At 34.5% G+C, this 18,061-nt stretch overlaps 1 protein-coding gene across 2 annotated transcripts in view; it reads left to right on the plus strand.

Moving 5' to 3' along the window:
• LOC135219650 (atrial natriuretic peptide receptor 1-like) overlaps positions 1-18,061 on the plus strand; it is a 145,622-nt gene that overhangs the window by 94,000 nt on the left and 33,561 nt on the right. For both annotated transcript variants that reach the window (XR_010315479.1, XM_064256583.1), the window contains exons 2-4: positions 6,438-7,575; positions 16,209-16,369; positions 17,535-17,757. Coding sequence is in view for 1 of the 2 variants with exons in the window: in XM_064256583.1 (XP_064112653.1) it covers positions 6,771-7,575; positions 16,209-16,369; positions 17,535-17,757 (1,189 nt within the window). In the remaining variant the exon portion in view is untranslated. The remainder of the gene's footprint in view (positions 1-6,437; positions 7,576-16,208; positions 16,370-17,534; positions 17,758-18,061) is intronic.

Here is an 18,061-nt window from a genome sequence, read left to right on the forward strand (position 1 = left end):
CAGTGAAACGGGGCGGGTTATGCCCGTAGACTTAGCTACTTTAAAAATTTATCATACATAATTTCTGCATATGACTTATCATTTGGAAAAGAATACTATAGGGTAAACATCAATGACATCAAAGATGGTGGAGTTTGAGAAGGGGGTTGACAGAGAGAAAATGAGAGGGAGAGGAAGTGAGAGAGAGTAGATGGGGTGTTGTGGAGCCATCGTCAAGAAGCAAAGCCCTGCAGCAGTTTATGTTCATCGCTGCGCATTCTTTAAATTTGGTCATTTCCAAGTCAAGTCAGGTAGCCGAGATTCGAGACTGTTGGAGTGAAGTATCAGAGGTTGTTAACTTTTCCTTCTCATGTCTCTCCACAACGAACAAATGTTTTAGAAGAGTTTGTTAAGAAAGATGCCGCTAGTGAACAAACAAGGTAAGTGATATTTAAGCAATTCAGTGATAGGAGATGGGTGGAAAGACATGATGGCAACATAATATAAAAAAATTTTTGCCATGCATTGTTAAAGCACTTGAGGAAATAGCCACTTGGAAATCACCAAATAATGCTAGAAATTTGCTCAAGGAATTAGAGTCTGAATTTGTTGTATCTATTTGCATATTAGAAGCATTTCTTACTGACACTACACCCTTCTCTCAACAATTGCAACCAAGACAAAATGATGTGCTTGAGCGCTCAACTCAGATCAAAGTTACAGAGCAGAATGTTACAGAAATGCGACCAATGATAGAGGTTTCCAAAAATGTTTTGAATCTACCACAGAAATATCCAGTACCTTACATACTTATGTTAAAATGCCCAGAGTAGCTATCAGACAGCTATACAGATCCAACACCCGCCTTCCCTATAGCACTGTACAGGATTATTATAAAAAAAAAAAAAAATTTCCCATTTTCGTATTTCGCCATTGTTCAGTTTCATGATAGATTTGCTAATGATCACAGTGTTGCTAGGTCATTGTGTTCATTGATGCCAAGTTATTTCAGTCGCACCACATTCCAGGACTTGGTTTCTGCACTGAATATGTATAAAAGATATATACTTGACCATATAACCAATGCTCAGGAATATGAAGTTGAACTCACATTTGGAGAGGAAAGTGGGATACGGCTGAATATGTGTTTTGAAAATGATCCAGTAACTGGAAGGCTGTTACAAATATATGCATTTTTGCCTGTTTCTTCTGTATCTGTCGAGGGGAGCTTATCTACCTTCAATCTCGTAAAGAGTTATAGAAGAGTAGCAATGGGACAAGATCGATCGAATGGTCTTGGCAAATCTTATATTTACCGTGCCTTATCAGAAAATCATGGGGATATTATTTCTTCTGTTACCGATATATTTTCTAGAAAGGTCAAGAGGCGACTTGACTTTACATTATACTTAGATAGTTTGTCTTTCACGATATTCTAAGATTAATCAAAGGCACTACAGGATTTATAAAATTTCGAAGGAAGATCTAATTCATATACCAACCATTTTGATTTTGAATCATTCGCTAATAATATTGGTATTTTTTATAACAGAATTAATGTTTCTCTATCTGTGATAATATCTGAAAATAAAGCAGTATTTTTAAATCTGTCGTTTAGTGGTACAACTTACCTAGGTGGGGCTGGGTCTCCATCAATTTGGGGGGAGAGTGGCCCCCGCTATGATCAAATTTCTGCGGGCGCTACTGGTTCTCAGGGGATTCTTTCTCCGTGCTACTATCACTATAAAACTTTTTGTGGGCTTTATGATAGCAACTATCTAGTATTTGTGAAGGATAACTTAAATCTTTCCCTATTTTTCTTATGTATTCGATTTCTTGAACCAAAACTGTGGACTGACAATCAGTAAAACATGGAGGAAAATGCGGATATTTTGGTATTGTGGCGGTGGCAAACATCCAATGCAACATTCATTCGTTTAAGAGAAAACTCTCACAGGATAAATTGGACAGGAAGTTCAGTGATAGCCAGATCAAGAGGTTTCTCTTCATGAAATCTTTTAGAATCTGCAATAATGCAGCTTACTTCCAGCTGTAATTTTAACGTTAGCCCTGGCAAGTAATATTTGGACCCCTGTATTAGTAAAATGTTCAAGAATGACCTTAAAGATAAAATCACTGACTTAATTACTAATTAATTACCTTATATATATTTTCTATGTATGCATATGTTTAATGTATATATATTTTTAAATATTCGCTTTGCATAAAATTCTTATTACTTACCAAAAGGGGAATAAATTGAGTCGTACTTTTATAAACGTGTAATCAGCTTATTCTTTCATAGTCCTTTTTGATGGTCTGTCTCTTTCTCTGTATAATCTTTTAATTGACTCTTCCCTGCTTTCGAGCTGTTGGCTAATCTTTTGTAAAACCTCTGAAATACTTTACTCTCGTCTTGGTAAATCCACTAATTCTTTAACTGTCTTGGATTCCAGGTACATCAGGTTCCTTCATAATCCCCATCTGTCAATTATAAGAGATTCTTTGTAAACTAATTTTGATATTTCTGTCAGTCTGGTGGGTAAAGGACAGTAAGTCGAAAGATCTAGCAACCACTCCATGTTTCACCTTACCTTTTGTGGTTGTTGCCTTGATTTCTACATTCATCACATTCCATATCTTTGAATTCAGTTATAGTACATACATTCATGTACGTCAATATGCATGCAACCAAATGCGCATAAGTGTACAAATAACTACCTATAACATACATACGTAAACACAAAGTTTTATCATTCCTTCTTCGATTAGTATAACACGTAACCCTTACATCTATGTATATGCACTGTATATGTATACACACGCATATATATATATATATATATATATATATATATATATATATGTACATATACGTGTGTGTGTGCATGCGTGTGTCATGTGTGTGATGAACATTCGTGTTGGCGTGGAGGAGATCTTTCCGTGAAAGCATACTTTAGGCCAGCATCAGGTAGGTACACACTTGTCACTGCTTTCTAAACAGAAAAAAGAACACTGTGGTTGAAAATGCTGTGTACAAAAGAAAACGGGAGAAACAAAGAAGAAAAGAGTACGAAACTTCTTCCTTCTGGAAGCAGAAAGATAAGAAAAAACGAAAGAAAAATACGCAGACTTTAAAAGACAAGAGACGAGAAATTACCGGAGCTCAGGAAGGAGGATTTAGGAGGCCAGGAGGTGCAAATGCAGAAGGAAGACCTCCTCATTAATCTGAACCTGAACCCGTGCTTGTACCTCCGGGCGACTGGGATGCAATTTCACACCTCCTCTTGAAGGCAGAGGGTTATTCTCAAATTCAACTCTTGTTAAGAAAAAAAAATATATATGTATATATATATATATATATATATATATATATATATTATATATATATATCTATAATATATATATATATGTGTGTGTGTGTATATACGTAATATATATATATATATATATATATATATAATATATATATATATATATGTATATATGTATGTATAGTATATATATATATATATATATATATATAGATATATAAAATAATATATATATATATATATACATATATTTTTTTCTTAACATATATATATATATATATATATATATATATATATAGTATACATATATATATTATATATATATATATATATATATATATATATATATATGTATTATTAAACAATATATATAAATATTTATATATATATATATATATATATATTATATATATTATATAATATATATATATATAAAATATTTATATATATATATATATATATATATAATATATATATATATATAAAGTCAATGAATGCCTCTATTCGTACCAAAAGCAGTATAGAAATTCCCTAAACCTGTTAAAAAGATTATCAACTTGAAAAAACATTCTGCACCATGTTCCACTTCACACCGGAGACTGCATAATTATCGGGAGTTTTAGATTATCCTTTTAAAGTTCACTTATCCAGAGGTAAATCTTTAATCAATCAGGGAGATAAAGCTAACTAATAATGTTTCATAACGCTACATCTCAAGTTCCTGTAAGCCGGATTATCTGCTTATATATTATTTTTATTATTTCTTTTAAAGTTCTGGCCCTCCCTGCATATTTTCAATGAGAGTTCATTAAGCCAGACACATACCCATTTTTGAAACACTCGCTTCTATATCTGCACTCTGTCTAGTTTTTCTTTCATCTGTTATAATACAGGTGTGTTTCTCACTCATTTTCGCCCCCGCGCCCCACCCACAGCCCTCTCTCTAAATTACGCACACACATATACACTCATGCAGGAAAACCATGAAACCATCAGTAGATAAATGGGAACACTAATAGCCGATAACATATTGTAATATTAACTTTGGAATACAAAGGAAATAAATCCAATTTAAGCAGCATTCTCAGAGGCTACCTAGAGTAACAATGTGTGTGTCGTTTCTTGGTCAAGGGCTGATTCTCGTGATCCTTTACAACCGAAAGTTTCCTCCTATACAGTTTGTTATATATATATATATATATATATATATATATATATATATATATATATATATATATATATATATATATATATATATATGAATAACTTGATCACGAAGTATATAAAACGTGATGCTATGTATAAATAAAGGGTTTTTTTGCTACGAAGGGAAAATGCTATCTCGCTTTTTCATTTTTTTCCTTCGTGGCAAAAAAACCTTTATATATATATATATATATATATATATATATATATATATATATATATATATATATATATATATATGTTTTTTGACATATATATAGATTCTCTCGGGGTCCATATAAATTTGTATCAGCGTGTATGTTCGTTATATATATATATATATATATATATATATATATTATATATATATATATATATATATATATATATATATATATATATATATATATATATATCATATATATATATATATATACATATATATATATATAATGAACATACACGCTGATACAAATTATATGGAACTCCCAGAGATGAATCTATATTATATATGTCAAAAAACATATATATATATATATATATATATATATATATATATATATATATATATATTTATATATATATATATATATATATATATATATATATAAAGGTTTTTTGCCACGAAGGAAAAAATGAAAAAGCGAGATAGCATTTTTCCCTTCGTAGCAAAAAAACCCTTTATTTATACATAGCATCACGTTTTATATACTTCGTGATCAAGTTATTCATATATATATATAGGTATATATAATATATATATATATATAATATATATATATATATATAAACAAACTGTATAGGAGGAAACTTTCAGTTGTAAAGGATCACGAGAATCAGCCCTTGACCAAGAAACGACACACACATTGTTACTCTAGGTAGCCTCTGAGAATGCTGCTTAATTGGATTTATTTCCTTTGTATTCCAAAAGTTAATATTACAAAATGTTATCGGCTATTAGTGTTCCCATTTATCTACTGATGGTTTCATGGTTTTCCTGCATGAGTGTATATGTGTGTGCGTAATTTAGAGAGAGGGCTGTGGGTGGGGCGCGGGGGGGGGGGGGGGGTGGGGGGGGGGGGGGGGGCGAAATGAGTGAGAAACACACCTGTATTATAAAACAAACCCTTTTCCGCGCGATCTGTTATAATCTCCTTATATTTTTGTTTTTTGACATAATACGTAGATTCTCTCTGGGTCCATGTAATTTGTATCAGCGTGTATGTTCGTATATATTATATATATATATATATATATATATATATATATATATATATATATATATATATATATATATATATATATATATATATATATATATATATATATATATATATATATATATATATATATATTATATATATATATATATATATATATATAACGAACATACACGCTGATACAAATTATATGGACCCAGAGAGAATCTACGTATATGTCAAAAAACAAAAATATAAGGAGATTATAACAGATCGCGCGGAAAAGGGTTTGGTCAGCCGAGGGCTCTTTTTGGAAAATGGTTCAAAGTTTTTGGTTTTCATTTCATTTTCTTAAATGCAAAGGTGCTTGGCCAGGTAACCCAAAGGCCCCTAAACCAATGAACCGGAAATGCTGGAAAATGGAGGCTCTGGCGAGGAAAGTAATAAATTTAGTTCTTAAAGGATTTGGGGCTGGAAAAGATCACGAAAGGACACAAGATGATCAAAGTAAAACCTTTCCCAAAAATATGCTAAAAACAATTATCAATAAATGTAAAGTAACTTTATGATATTTATTTTAACCTTTATTAAGAGCATGCTTCAATATATCAGTGCATGAAAAGTAACTTCTTTATAATCATTTGATACAAGAAAAACAATTTTAGTATTGAATACCATTAATTAATAGTGTCATACCAGCAAATTAATTGTTTCGACATCAAAATATTATTCCTCAATAGAATTTTCTCTTTTGTTTCAGATACATCTTGCAATCATCCATCTACAGCCTGACTTGAAGAATGAATTAAAGTCGATTTCAACTAGTGAATGTATCCCTTGCAGTTCCCTTTTTATATTCTCTTAAAAATCTTGCAATAAAGTCAGTTTTAATTCTCAGTGGACTAAAACTAACTCTTAAAAGAATGGAGTTTATGCAGTCAAATTTCTTCATAAGAGATATGAGCAAGTGCCTGTGTCTGCTTTATAGACTTATGACAGATATATAGAACTAAGCTCATTCAGAAAATGGAGTTGCTGATTATCAATAGAATGGAATAATTAACATAAGAAAAAAGGTTGAAAAAGTACGAGCATGGCCGATCAAATGAGTGTTATGGCACTCTTCGTCCTCACTGCTACCTCGGTAGCGTATCTGCAAACAGAAACGAAAGACTTCGACTTTACGAAAGATAAAGGTGTGATGGACATCAGTGAACACTTCTGGCTCGAGGAGGATTGGTCTCCTTACATATACAAGCGCTCGGCTTTGTTGAAAAGGCTCCAGAAAAGATCTCAAGGAGATCTGTTTGACAGCCACGATGATGGAGACTTGAGCGATTCTGTGGCCAATTTGATGCAACCGGTTGTACCTGAAAATACTTTAATTTTGCACACAAACTACAAAGATGATATGCACTATGCTTACGAAGACGTTTTAGAAGACGATGAAATTCTGCCGAGGGGAAATACGAGTGAAGATGGCGAGCAGGATTCGCCATTTGAGATCGCAGAAAATGACGACTACATCGGCTTTGATGGAGACTGGGGGAGGACAGAGTCCTTCGATCATTATCCTTATTTTTCGAACAAAACCCACACGATGCTGGCACCTTACGAAACGTGCGAAGGGAAATCGAACAAAGTACAACACAAAATGAGAGACTACGAAAATGATTACGTCATCGACGTGGCAGTGATTGTGCCATGCAATGCCTCTCACCAGTACTCGATGGTAAAGGTCCTCCCTGTGGTGGAGCTCGCAGTTCGCCACGTGAGGGAGACGGGACTTCGAGGACCCCTGGCTAATTACACCATTAAGGTCAGGTACAAGGATTCGAAGAGCTCGTCGACCGATGGCCCTTTGGCAGCTGTTGACCTCTACTTCAAAAAACAGGCAGGTGAGTTGTGGCCCATGTTTCGCTACCCGAAGGTTAATTCAACAATTGTTACCTCCGTTTTTCAGTTTCCTTAATACAAGTGTACACAAGAGCAAGACAATGATCAGGCATCCGATGGCCTTTCGGCAATTAAAAAAATGAAATTTTATACAAGAGGAAAAGGGACGATCATGGACACAGTTTTAATTTTTATCCATTTTTTTATAAAGGAAATATATAGAACTCTGTCGACACTGTTCCCTTCCTTGCACGTATGTTTCGTTAGGTTAATAATTCAACGACAGCCACCATCTCCCATTTTTCAGTTTGCTTTATACCATGCATGAAAAATATTTCCTTTATAAAAAATTTATAAAAATTGATCGTCACCTTACCCATTGTATAAATTTTTATTTTTTTCTAATTGCCGAAAGGTCATCGGATGCCTGATCATTGTCTTGCTCTAGTGTACACTTGGACCCAATCACGTAGGACAGAGGTTACTCTTTAATGTTTTTTTGTTTTGGGCGATGCAAATATTCCTCTCTTAGATAATATTTGAGATGCTATGTATTTTTCCGTGTATGTGTTCATCCTAGGTCTTCCTTATGGGAAAGGACTTAGGGAAAGAAATGGATACCACTTTCATCCAGCAATTGTAAAATCAAGTATGAAGCTCCTAAGTGTGTTTCATACTTTTGTGTCCTCAGGATTCCTAGAAATAAACGACAGCAGTTTCGATACACCCCTTGGTGTAAATATTACCTCGGTTGCAGCTGCATACACTACAATTGTGAGAAGACCAGATATTTTAAATGTGCGTAAATGTACTAAAGAATAACACAAGTAAGCTATAGTAGATTCACATCAACCGTGCATCTGATGTCTAGTCAAGTCCCTTACGACGCTCCTGATTGGTTGTTGATAAGCCAATCGCAGGGCTGGAAACTCCCAGTCTCTTTTCTGAGAGATACTTTTGAAAAACATATCCCTCAGGAGAGGTGGAACTTACATCCTGCCTATGTGAGTTTCCAGCCCCATGATTGGCTGATCATCAGCCAATCAGGAGCGTCGTAAGGGACTGGCCTAGACATCAGATGCACGGTTGATGTGAATCTACCTTTTTTTTTTATAGTAGAAGTAAAACTGAGAAAAAGCTAATAGTTATAGCAAATACTGTAACCAAGCTGATAGGAGAGGGTGCGATGGAATGGCTCAAGAGGGTCGTGGAATACTTAAGAGAAAATAGGTTGATTTGTTCAACATCTCGTGGGTAAAGCTGAATGCAGCTGGTGACAAAGATGAAAGGAAGTGCATAGCGTGAAACTGGACAGGCTGAAAATTAAGGTGCCTAGCGGATTGTGGATTTGCGCATGATTGAGGCTGAAAAGGAAAAACATGTAGTTACACAGGGAATGAGATTCATAGATTATTTTGTATGTTTGAGTTCTAAGAATGAATGCGAATGTAGAAAGCCTTGCGAAAATGCAGTTTTGAAATACCGCGATTGAAACTTCAGCCATATAGGACTATTTATAAATATGCGTGCAAATAAGATTCGGTAAATGATGCAGTATCACAGAGAGGACGGAAGAGCTAGATGCAATTTTGAGAAGGTTGGTCGGATGTACGAGTGAATACTGAAAGTGAATGAAAGATGAAAGGTGGCAGCTGTTAACATACTCCGTTTGAGTAGTACAGGTGTCAGAAAGATCGGTTTAGGGAGAAAAATGAATATGTAAAGAAACAAATAAACAGGTGTTAGTACCATAGTATATTCACATAAACTGTGCATCTGATGTCTAGGCCAGTCCCTTACGACGCTCTTGATTGGCTGTTGATAACCAGTCACACGGCAGGAAACTCTCAGTCTCTCGAGAGAGTTCACATGGGCAGGATGTATGTTCCACCTCACCTAAGGGATATATTTGAAAGACGTATCCCTCAGGGTGGAACATACATCCTGCCTATATGAACTCTCGAGAGAGACTGAAAATTTCAAGCCCTGTGATTAGTTTATGAACAGGCAATCAGGAGCGCTGCAATGGACTGGCATAGACATCAGATGGACGGTTGATGTGAATCTACTATTGATGAAAATATGGTATAACTCTCTCTCTCTCTCTCTCTCTCTCTCGTCACTCTCTTCTCTCTAATCTATATATATATATATATATATATATATATATATAATTATATATATATATATACATATGAATAATTATCACATCGAACCGTGATCCATTTATATATCAATTCAAGCTACAAATGTCCTTAATATCTAAATTCACTTTACCTCCCAAATGATATATTTTCATATATGTACCGAAGGGAATTTTTAATTGATAATAATTTCGTCCCCCCATGGGATCGAACCACCGTCAAAGTGGATAGCGTCACTGACTGTCCTGATTTCGTCCCCGTCCACTTGGACGGTGGTTCGATCCCATGGGGGGACGAAATTATTATCAATTAAAAAATTCCCCTTCGGTACATACCTATGAAAATATATCATTTGGGAGGTAAAGTGAATTTAGATATTAAAGGATATTTGTAGCGTTGAATTGATATATAGTATCAGTATGACATATACAGTATACAGTAATATATGTATATGATTAGTATGATAATAAAAGGAGAGGATGGAGAAAAGCCAGCGTAGCATCATACATGTATTTTCCAAATTTTCGAGACTTTGGGTCTCATCATCAGGGCTGTAAAAAATATACAAAATATACAAATTAAAAAAGGCTCAGTATTAATATTAATAAAAACGGAACAATATAAAAGTTAAATATAATAATTTAAAAATGAACTAGAAAAAAAAATATATTTATAAAAATTAAAAAGTGAAGAATGCTTAAGTTAGTACCTATCTCTATGGAGTTAAAAAACTGAGTGACATTGTCTGGTTTGGAAAGGAGGACGTCAACTATGCTATATATAGAATTGTAGAAGAAGTCTGACCATTTAATGGGGGCACAAGCTGTTTGATTGTTAACGACTCTAAAACAGAGAGAGAATAGTCATTGGGCGCTTGGGTGACAATGCGAAAATCCTTATATGAAAATGATGTTTTACATTTATTGCAATGTTCTCGTATGTTGGAAAATTCTTTCGTTTTCAAAGTACATCCCGTACGGTGACTGACTCCGAGATGAGAATCGATTCTGACTTTGAGCAATCTTTTGGTGGCTCCCACGTATTTCCCGATCTTACATTTCGGGCAAGTAAAGCAATATACCACCAAAGATCGCATCAAAGCCGGAAGTTTATCTTTGTGGGAGAACAAAGGACCCAGAGTTTTAGGATTTCTTGTTACTAACTTAAGATTCACAGCCGGAAAAGTTTTCTGATTGACTTTTTGTATTTGCACCTTAAATGCATTAGACTGAATGAATGGTATCGAGGCATATATTAGTAGTTTAGGCACGTTCGGTACAAGTAGACATATTTCAACAATTCGTATCCTCCAGCCTTATTCTTGAAATATGTCAATAACTTTTTAAATGATAAATTTCAGCCACGTCAACTTGTACCGAACGTGCCTAAACTACTAATATATGCCTCGATACCATTCATTCAGTCTAATGCATTTAAGGTGCAAATACAAAAAGTCAATCAGAAAACTTTTCCGGCTGTGAATCTTAAGTTAGTAACAAGAAATCCTAAAACTCTGGGTTCTTTGTTCTCCCACAAAGATAAACTTCCGGCTTTGATGCGATCTTTGGTGGTATATTGCTTTACTTGCCCGAAATGTAAGATCGGGAAATACGTGGGAGCCACCAAAAGATTGCTCAAAGTCAGAATCGATTCTCATCTCGGAGTCAGTCACCGTACGGGATGTACTTTGAAAACGAAAGAATTTTCCAACATACGAGAACATTGCAATAAATGTAAAACATCATTTTCATATAAGGATTTTCGCATTGTCACCCAAGCGCCCAATGACTATTCTCTCTCTGTTTTAGAGTCGTTAACAATCAAATAGCTTGTGCCCCCATTAAATGGTCAGACTTCTTCTACAATTCTATATATAGCATAGTTGACGTCCTCCTTTCCAAACCAGACAATGTCACTCAGTTTTTTAACTCCATAGAGATAGGTACTAACTTAAGCATTCTTCACTTTTTAATTTTTATATATATATTTTTTTTTCTAGTTCATTTTTAAATTATTATATTTAACTTTTATATTGTTCCGTTTTTATTAATATTAATACTGAGCCTTTTTTAATTTGTATATTTTGTATATTTTACAGCCCTGATGATGAGACCCAAAGTCTCGAAAATTTGGAAAATACATGTATGATGCTACGCTGGCTTTTCTCCATCCTTTTTTATATTAAATCTACGGCGTTCCAGATGCCCCAACCTTCCTGCATATATATATTATATTATATATTATATATATATATATATATATATATATATATATATATATATATATATATTATCTTAAAAGCGTGTATGTGTAGAGAAGCCATTTGTAATCAACAGCTCGACAAAGCTGCAGACGAACTGGAATCTCCAACAGCAAGTAAATGCAAGATTGATCTTTGGTTGACCGGTTAAAGGGAGTCGGAATATACAACGGAAGGTAAATAAAGTTACCTAAACAATAAACCCTCAGGTATCATGTTTCTAATTGTTACTTTTCATTACTTCGCGGTTTCTCCTCTTTGTAATTACTGGTTGCATGAGTTTTACTTCATGTGAAGAGGGTGATCGTTAGATACGATGATTAATTCTATAACAAATGTTAAATAGAAAGGGAAAAGGGAAACGACGGAGAGAGAGAGAGAGAGAGAGAGAGATATTGTTTGAACGAATGTGAAACGAGCCTCGCGTGATTTAGATACTCATGATTCATCCCATACCTTCACTGCTGACACAGACGATATTGACAAACTAATACTCCTCAGCAAATAAAAGTTAGCATGACTAATATTTGTATTTCTGATGTGATTTTGCAGGGGAGTGCATTGGCTCCAGTAAAAGAAGCCAGATATCATACTAAAGCAAAGAAGAAGAAGAAGAAGAGAGAGAGAGAGAGAGATCTCAATATTTCCCCTTGTCTCTTTGTGCAGCTCTGCAGGTCGATATCACGTAACTCCATCCCCTGGAAAAGTCTCTCTCTCTCTCTCTCTCTCTCTCTCTCTCTCTCTCTCTCTCTCTCTCTCTCTCTCTCTCCGCTTCTCCTGTGCCATATTGTTTCCAAGTTATTTTTGGATACGAAGACGCAACGGAATCCCTAGACGCACATCCTCTGTAATACTTTTATCAAGTTGACTTTGTTGGTTGATAGGGAGGCAGTCTTTTCCTTTCGAACTCAAGCCCACCCCCACCTACCACTAAACCCCCCCCCCCAGGGTGATTGCCAGGTTTTTCTGCTCTGGTGATAGGACCATTTTTTGACCGGGTCCTATCTACACCAACCCCACCCCACTCCTTCCTTTCGTACTTTGCCTCTCCCGTATTCAGAGGTGCCTCGAAAGTCCTTCGCCTCTTAATTAGGTTGTCAGACGTTACGGCTGACAACTATTTCCGCCCTGATGGCGTTTCCTTCTCTCTTTCCCTCTCTTCTAATTTTTCCAGGGGGAAGGTTTTTTCTCTCTTATTTTTGTTTTTGAAAGTTTCTCTCGTCGCGTGCACCATGAGGCCATAGGCTGTAGGTTTTCAGGTTTTTATTTAATGTTTAAACCTGTAATTAATTTATCAATTTCTATAAATTTATCCCCTAGTTAATTTATATATATTTTTTTTTTAATTTCCGTCGTTCCGTATACCCACGGCAATGTTCTGGGTATCCGAGTTTTTTTTTTATTTCTCTCTTTCCACTCACACTTAGTGCATCAATTAGTAAAATAAAAAGAAAAACTGAGATCGGTAACGACCTACGACATTTGTATCATCATTATCATCAATTTGTCGCTGTATCTTTTCCTGATGGAAGTTTTTGTCGACTACCTTACCAATGTATGCTACTTTATAATATATATATATATATATATATATATATATATATAAAAATATATATATATATATATATATATATATATATATATATATATAGAGAGAGAGAGAGAGAGAGAGAGAGAGAGAGAGAGAGAGAGAGAGAGAGAGAGAGAGATTATTCATATATATATATATATATATATATATATATATATATATATCTATATATATATATATATATATATATATATATATATATATATATATATATATATATATATATATATACCATGTGTGTGTACATTGTTTCGTTGGTGTTTCACTGATATTCCTAAACTTTTGAAAACCGTATCAGCAGCAGAAAAAGTTGAAGGGACAAATTGATGATATGAATGATGATACAGAAGTCGAAGGTTGTTGCCAATCTCAGTTTTTCTTTTTTATTTTACTAATTGATGCACTAAGTGTGAGTGAAAAGAGAGGAATAGAAAAACTCGGATACCCAGAACATTCCGTGGGTATACGGAACGACGGAAATAAAAAAAAATAGTAAATAAAACAGGAGATGAATTTATAGAAATTGAAAAATTGATTACAGGTCAAGACATTAAATAAAAATCTGGAAACCTATAGCCATAGGCTATAGGTTTCCAGATTTTATATAATATGCATAAAACCTATATATGATATATAGATTTTATATAATATATAAAACCTAAATAATACTTTTATATATATTACATAACTAAATCTGTTCCAGTGTTAATTCATTTGAGCGTATATTGTCTCGAGGATTTCCTTCCTTTACTAGTTAACACCAACTGGAAAAAACACGCTGCAGGTAAAATGACCGAATTATTTCAATAATCAAACATTACTCTTACAATCTAACAAGTTTATTGCGTTTCAATTTCTTACAAACAATAGACGGAAATCCATTTTTTATTTATTTATTAGTATTTTTTTTAGTGGTTGAAGCTTCCTATGGTTCTCTGGTGGGCCGGTTTGGTGAACCATTTCTCTTCAGGCTCTCTCTCTCTCTCTCTCTCTCTCTCTCTCTCTCTCTCTCTCTCTCTCTCTCTCTCTCTCTGTCAATATAAGTGCCTACGTATTGAATGTGGTTTATGACTGGATTACATGGCTATGTTAGTATTGCATCTTGCATAAAAATGGGGACGGTTCTGTCACAATGAATTGATGTAATCTGGACCCACTGTGGACGATCTTAGTCCTATTCAGCTGCTTAATTCTTGACTTTCAGTCGACGTTGGAATAAGACACTGCATACGTCTTTGTCTGGTGATGTGGTGTGTCCAGCATAAATGGGTTTGAAGGATTCACAATTCTTTCCCATACATATATAGTATCATAGTTTGTAGCTCGTCTGCAGAATTTTGGGGCATCGGTTTTATGACCTCATATCTATTTATCCATCACCTTTTCCTATATCTTATCTCTCTCTCTCTGTAGGTTGATTATCCTTAGGAACCTTCTTGGGTTTAGGTTTATAGTCTGTTGACTCTGTCCATTTGGGTTTTCAGATGAAGATTTAAAGACAGAAAGAAAGGAAGGTCAGCGGTTCCTTCTTACAATTAGCGACACCTGGTGAAGGCCACAGGGGAATCGGAGCGCCTCGCTCGTACGAGCCAGAGGGGAGTCACGTCTTGGATATCATTATCATTAGTATTCTTAACAATGTTTTCTTATTGGCTTTGAAAGTCGTTCCACGAACTACTTGACGGTAAATTATAGCTATTTCTTATTGATGAATAAAAAGTAGCTAGGATATTTAGTTTTCTATAGTGTACCACTATACTGTGACCAGGAATAACAAGTGAAAATTCATAATTACGTCCATGAACAAAAACTGTATTTGAAAATAAGGCAAAATATACGTATTTTATGTGATTTGAGAGCGAATGCTGTGACTGTGATTCTGGCGTAGATGAAGAGTGATTAGAGCGCGTATTGTAAAGGTCTTCATGCGTAGAATAGAGGCTAGGCTGGTTAGTTCTTTGATTACCCCAAGTTCAGGTAAGAATCGCAAAGATAGTGGCAGTCCACCCTAAGGAGAATAGTCTTAAGAAAATGATTGATGATTTTTTTTGCTTGTTTCAAAATAGTTTTTGCTGATCTTCATAGTTACGGATTTTCTCTTGAAAATTAATTTTTTCTATTTTATTTTGGATTCGCCCTTCTACCTACGACGTCACTGTCTAGATATTCATTATTGGTTACCTGTCATCGGGTAGTAGTCTTTGGCTTTTTATTGACGGATTTACAGCCTTTACGGTAAGTGAATCTCTTGTTCACATTAGCAGAACTAACCGATCGTTCCTAGGGCTTCCTAGGAAAAGGCGAGAGCGTTCAGGCATCTTCTAACATTTCGGGTTTAACTAGAAGCCGAAAGTGAGAAATAACTTTCCTCTTCTTGAAAAAGTAAATTGACTCTTTTCCCCACCCATCTCTGTCGTGAAAGTTCTGATGGCGATGACAAACACATAAGAGAAATCGGTATGCCTAGGAAGTCAAGAAAAGCTTTTGAGATCTTGTGATTTTAAAGATTCATGAGCATTGAAATTACAAATTTGAATTTTACGAATAGTTTTGCAACATTCATTAGCTATGATGTAAAATGTTTGCAAGCTTGACGATGCAATGGACTCATTGACATGTACATTTCTACTTTTTTTTCAGATGTCTTTCTGGGTCCCGTGGATGATTATGTGTTGGCTCCTGTAGCCAGATTTTCGGGAAGGTGGAATATACCTGTCCTGACTCCAGGAGGACGACCGACAGCTTTCGATATTAGAAAGGACTATCCGCTACTCACCAGGCTAAAAGGATTTCATACTGAGGTAACACACTGTTTGTTACTCATATTTTTTTGCATATTAATAAACGATCCAGCTTATAGATCAATGATACTATACGAAAGAACTAGATGTCTAGACGGGTTTTCTTCACTTCGGATGCAGCGTTCGACCAGGGTATATGATTGTTATTCAGTCATTCATCACATATATCGTTCAGTATAGATATGGGAACGGCAAATCCATTTTTTGCAATGTATGGTAATTTATAAAGGTTATAATATGAAAGACCATTTACGTTTAATTACGTTTTCATTCAATTTATAGAAATAATTTTCAAGAGAGAAATAGGTATTCGAAGTTTTTATGATAATCTAGCGCATTTAGTGGATGGCTTTGTTATTAATTATGGGAGAGAAATAGTCGATGATATTACTTTCTATGGTGATGAAGTCTGCAGGCTGTCCATAATAATTAATACGTTATTTTAGGTGGTGGATGAGGTTCTTATGCCTACACATACGTATATAGTCACCTTCAGTTTTAGTTTTACAAAGGGCGTCGCAAATCCTAGGAAAATGGTATTTATGATGAGGATGATACTCTATACAAAAGGTTAGAAGTTTGGAATTGTCCAGGCTTGAATTTATATATATATATATATATATATATATATATATATATATATATATATATATAATTTAAGCCAAGAAACATTCCAGAACTTTAATCTCTTTTATAGAGCGCTAACTTCATCTTATTATTATAATATTATATATATATATAATAATATATATATAATATATATATATATATATATATATATAACATATATATAAGAGATCCTCACGTGAGGATCTCTTATATACTTCACCCACGGGACCATTGTGGAATTGCAAGATATATATTATAATATATATATATATTATTATATATATATATATATATATATATACATATATATATATATATATATATTATATGTATTCTATATATATATATATATATGGTATTCAAGATCTTTTTATTCTTTGCTTGTTGGCTAGAATAGAGGGGTCCACACAAGGCCTCCTACTCCCTGTCATACCTAACCGCTCTTATTGGTTTCATGCTTGAAGTGAGGACTGTTCTAGCACAAGCCAGCTTCATCAAAATTAACCAGCCATCTTTCATATTTTTATTTTTTTATTTGGCGTATATCCTCCTACAGGTTGGAAAGCTGTTCTCCTCTGTGGTAAAGCAATGGGACTGGAAAATCCTTGGCATCATCTACGAAGAAAATGCCCCAGATGCTGGGCATTCTGTCTGCCACTTTACACTGTCGTCCATCTACAAGAGTTTTGCTGTGAAACACAAACCTCTCGTCGAACAGTTCAACAAAAACACGACGGATTTCGTCGAGATTCTGAGCAAGTTCCAGAACGCGGCGCGGAGTGAGTATTTGTTCAGTTTTACTTTCATGCACTTTTGATGTGATATTTGTTTAGAAAAAATTACTCTCTTTCTTCTGGTTGCATGATCTGTCTTTTTTTTGGAAGGGGGTGGGAGGGGGGAGGGAGGGGTGGATTTAGATGGGCTGGGGAGGGAAGAGGGTGATTGCTCCACAGCAATCTCCTCCAATTATTAGTTTTACACAAACATTTAGTATCTTCAGTACGAGTCATTATTTTTCAGTTTGGGTCATCGTCTTCAGTATGAGTAATTCGTCTCCAGTATGAGTTACTCATTTTAAGCCTG

This window comes from Macrobrachium nipponense, chromosome 1 (genome assembly GCF_015104395.2).
Source record: "Macrobrachium nipponense isolate FS-2020 chromosome 1, ASM1510439v2, whole genome shotgun sequence".
Classification (NCBI taxonomy): domain Eukaryota; kingdom Metazoa; phylum Arthropoda; class Malacostraca; order Decapoda; family Palaemonidae; genus Macrobrachium; species Macrobrachium nipponense.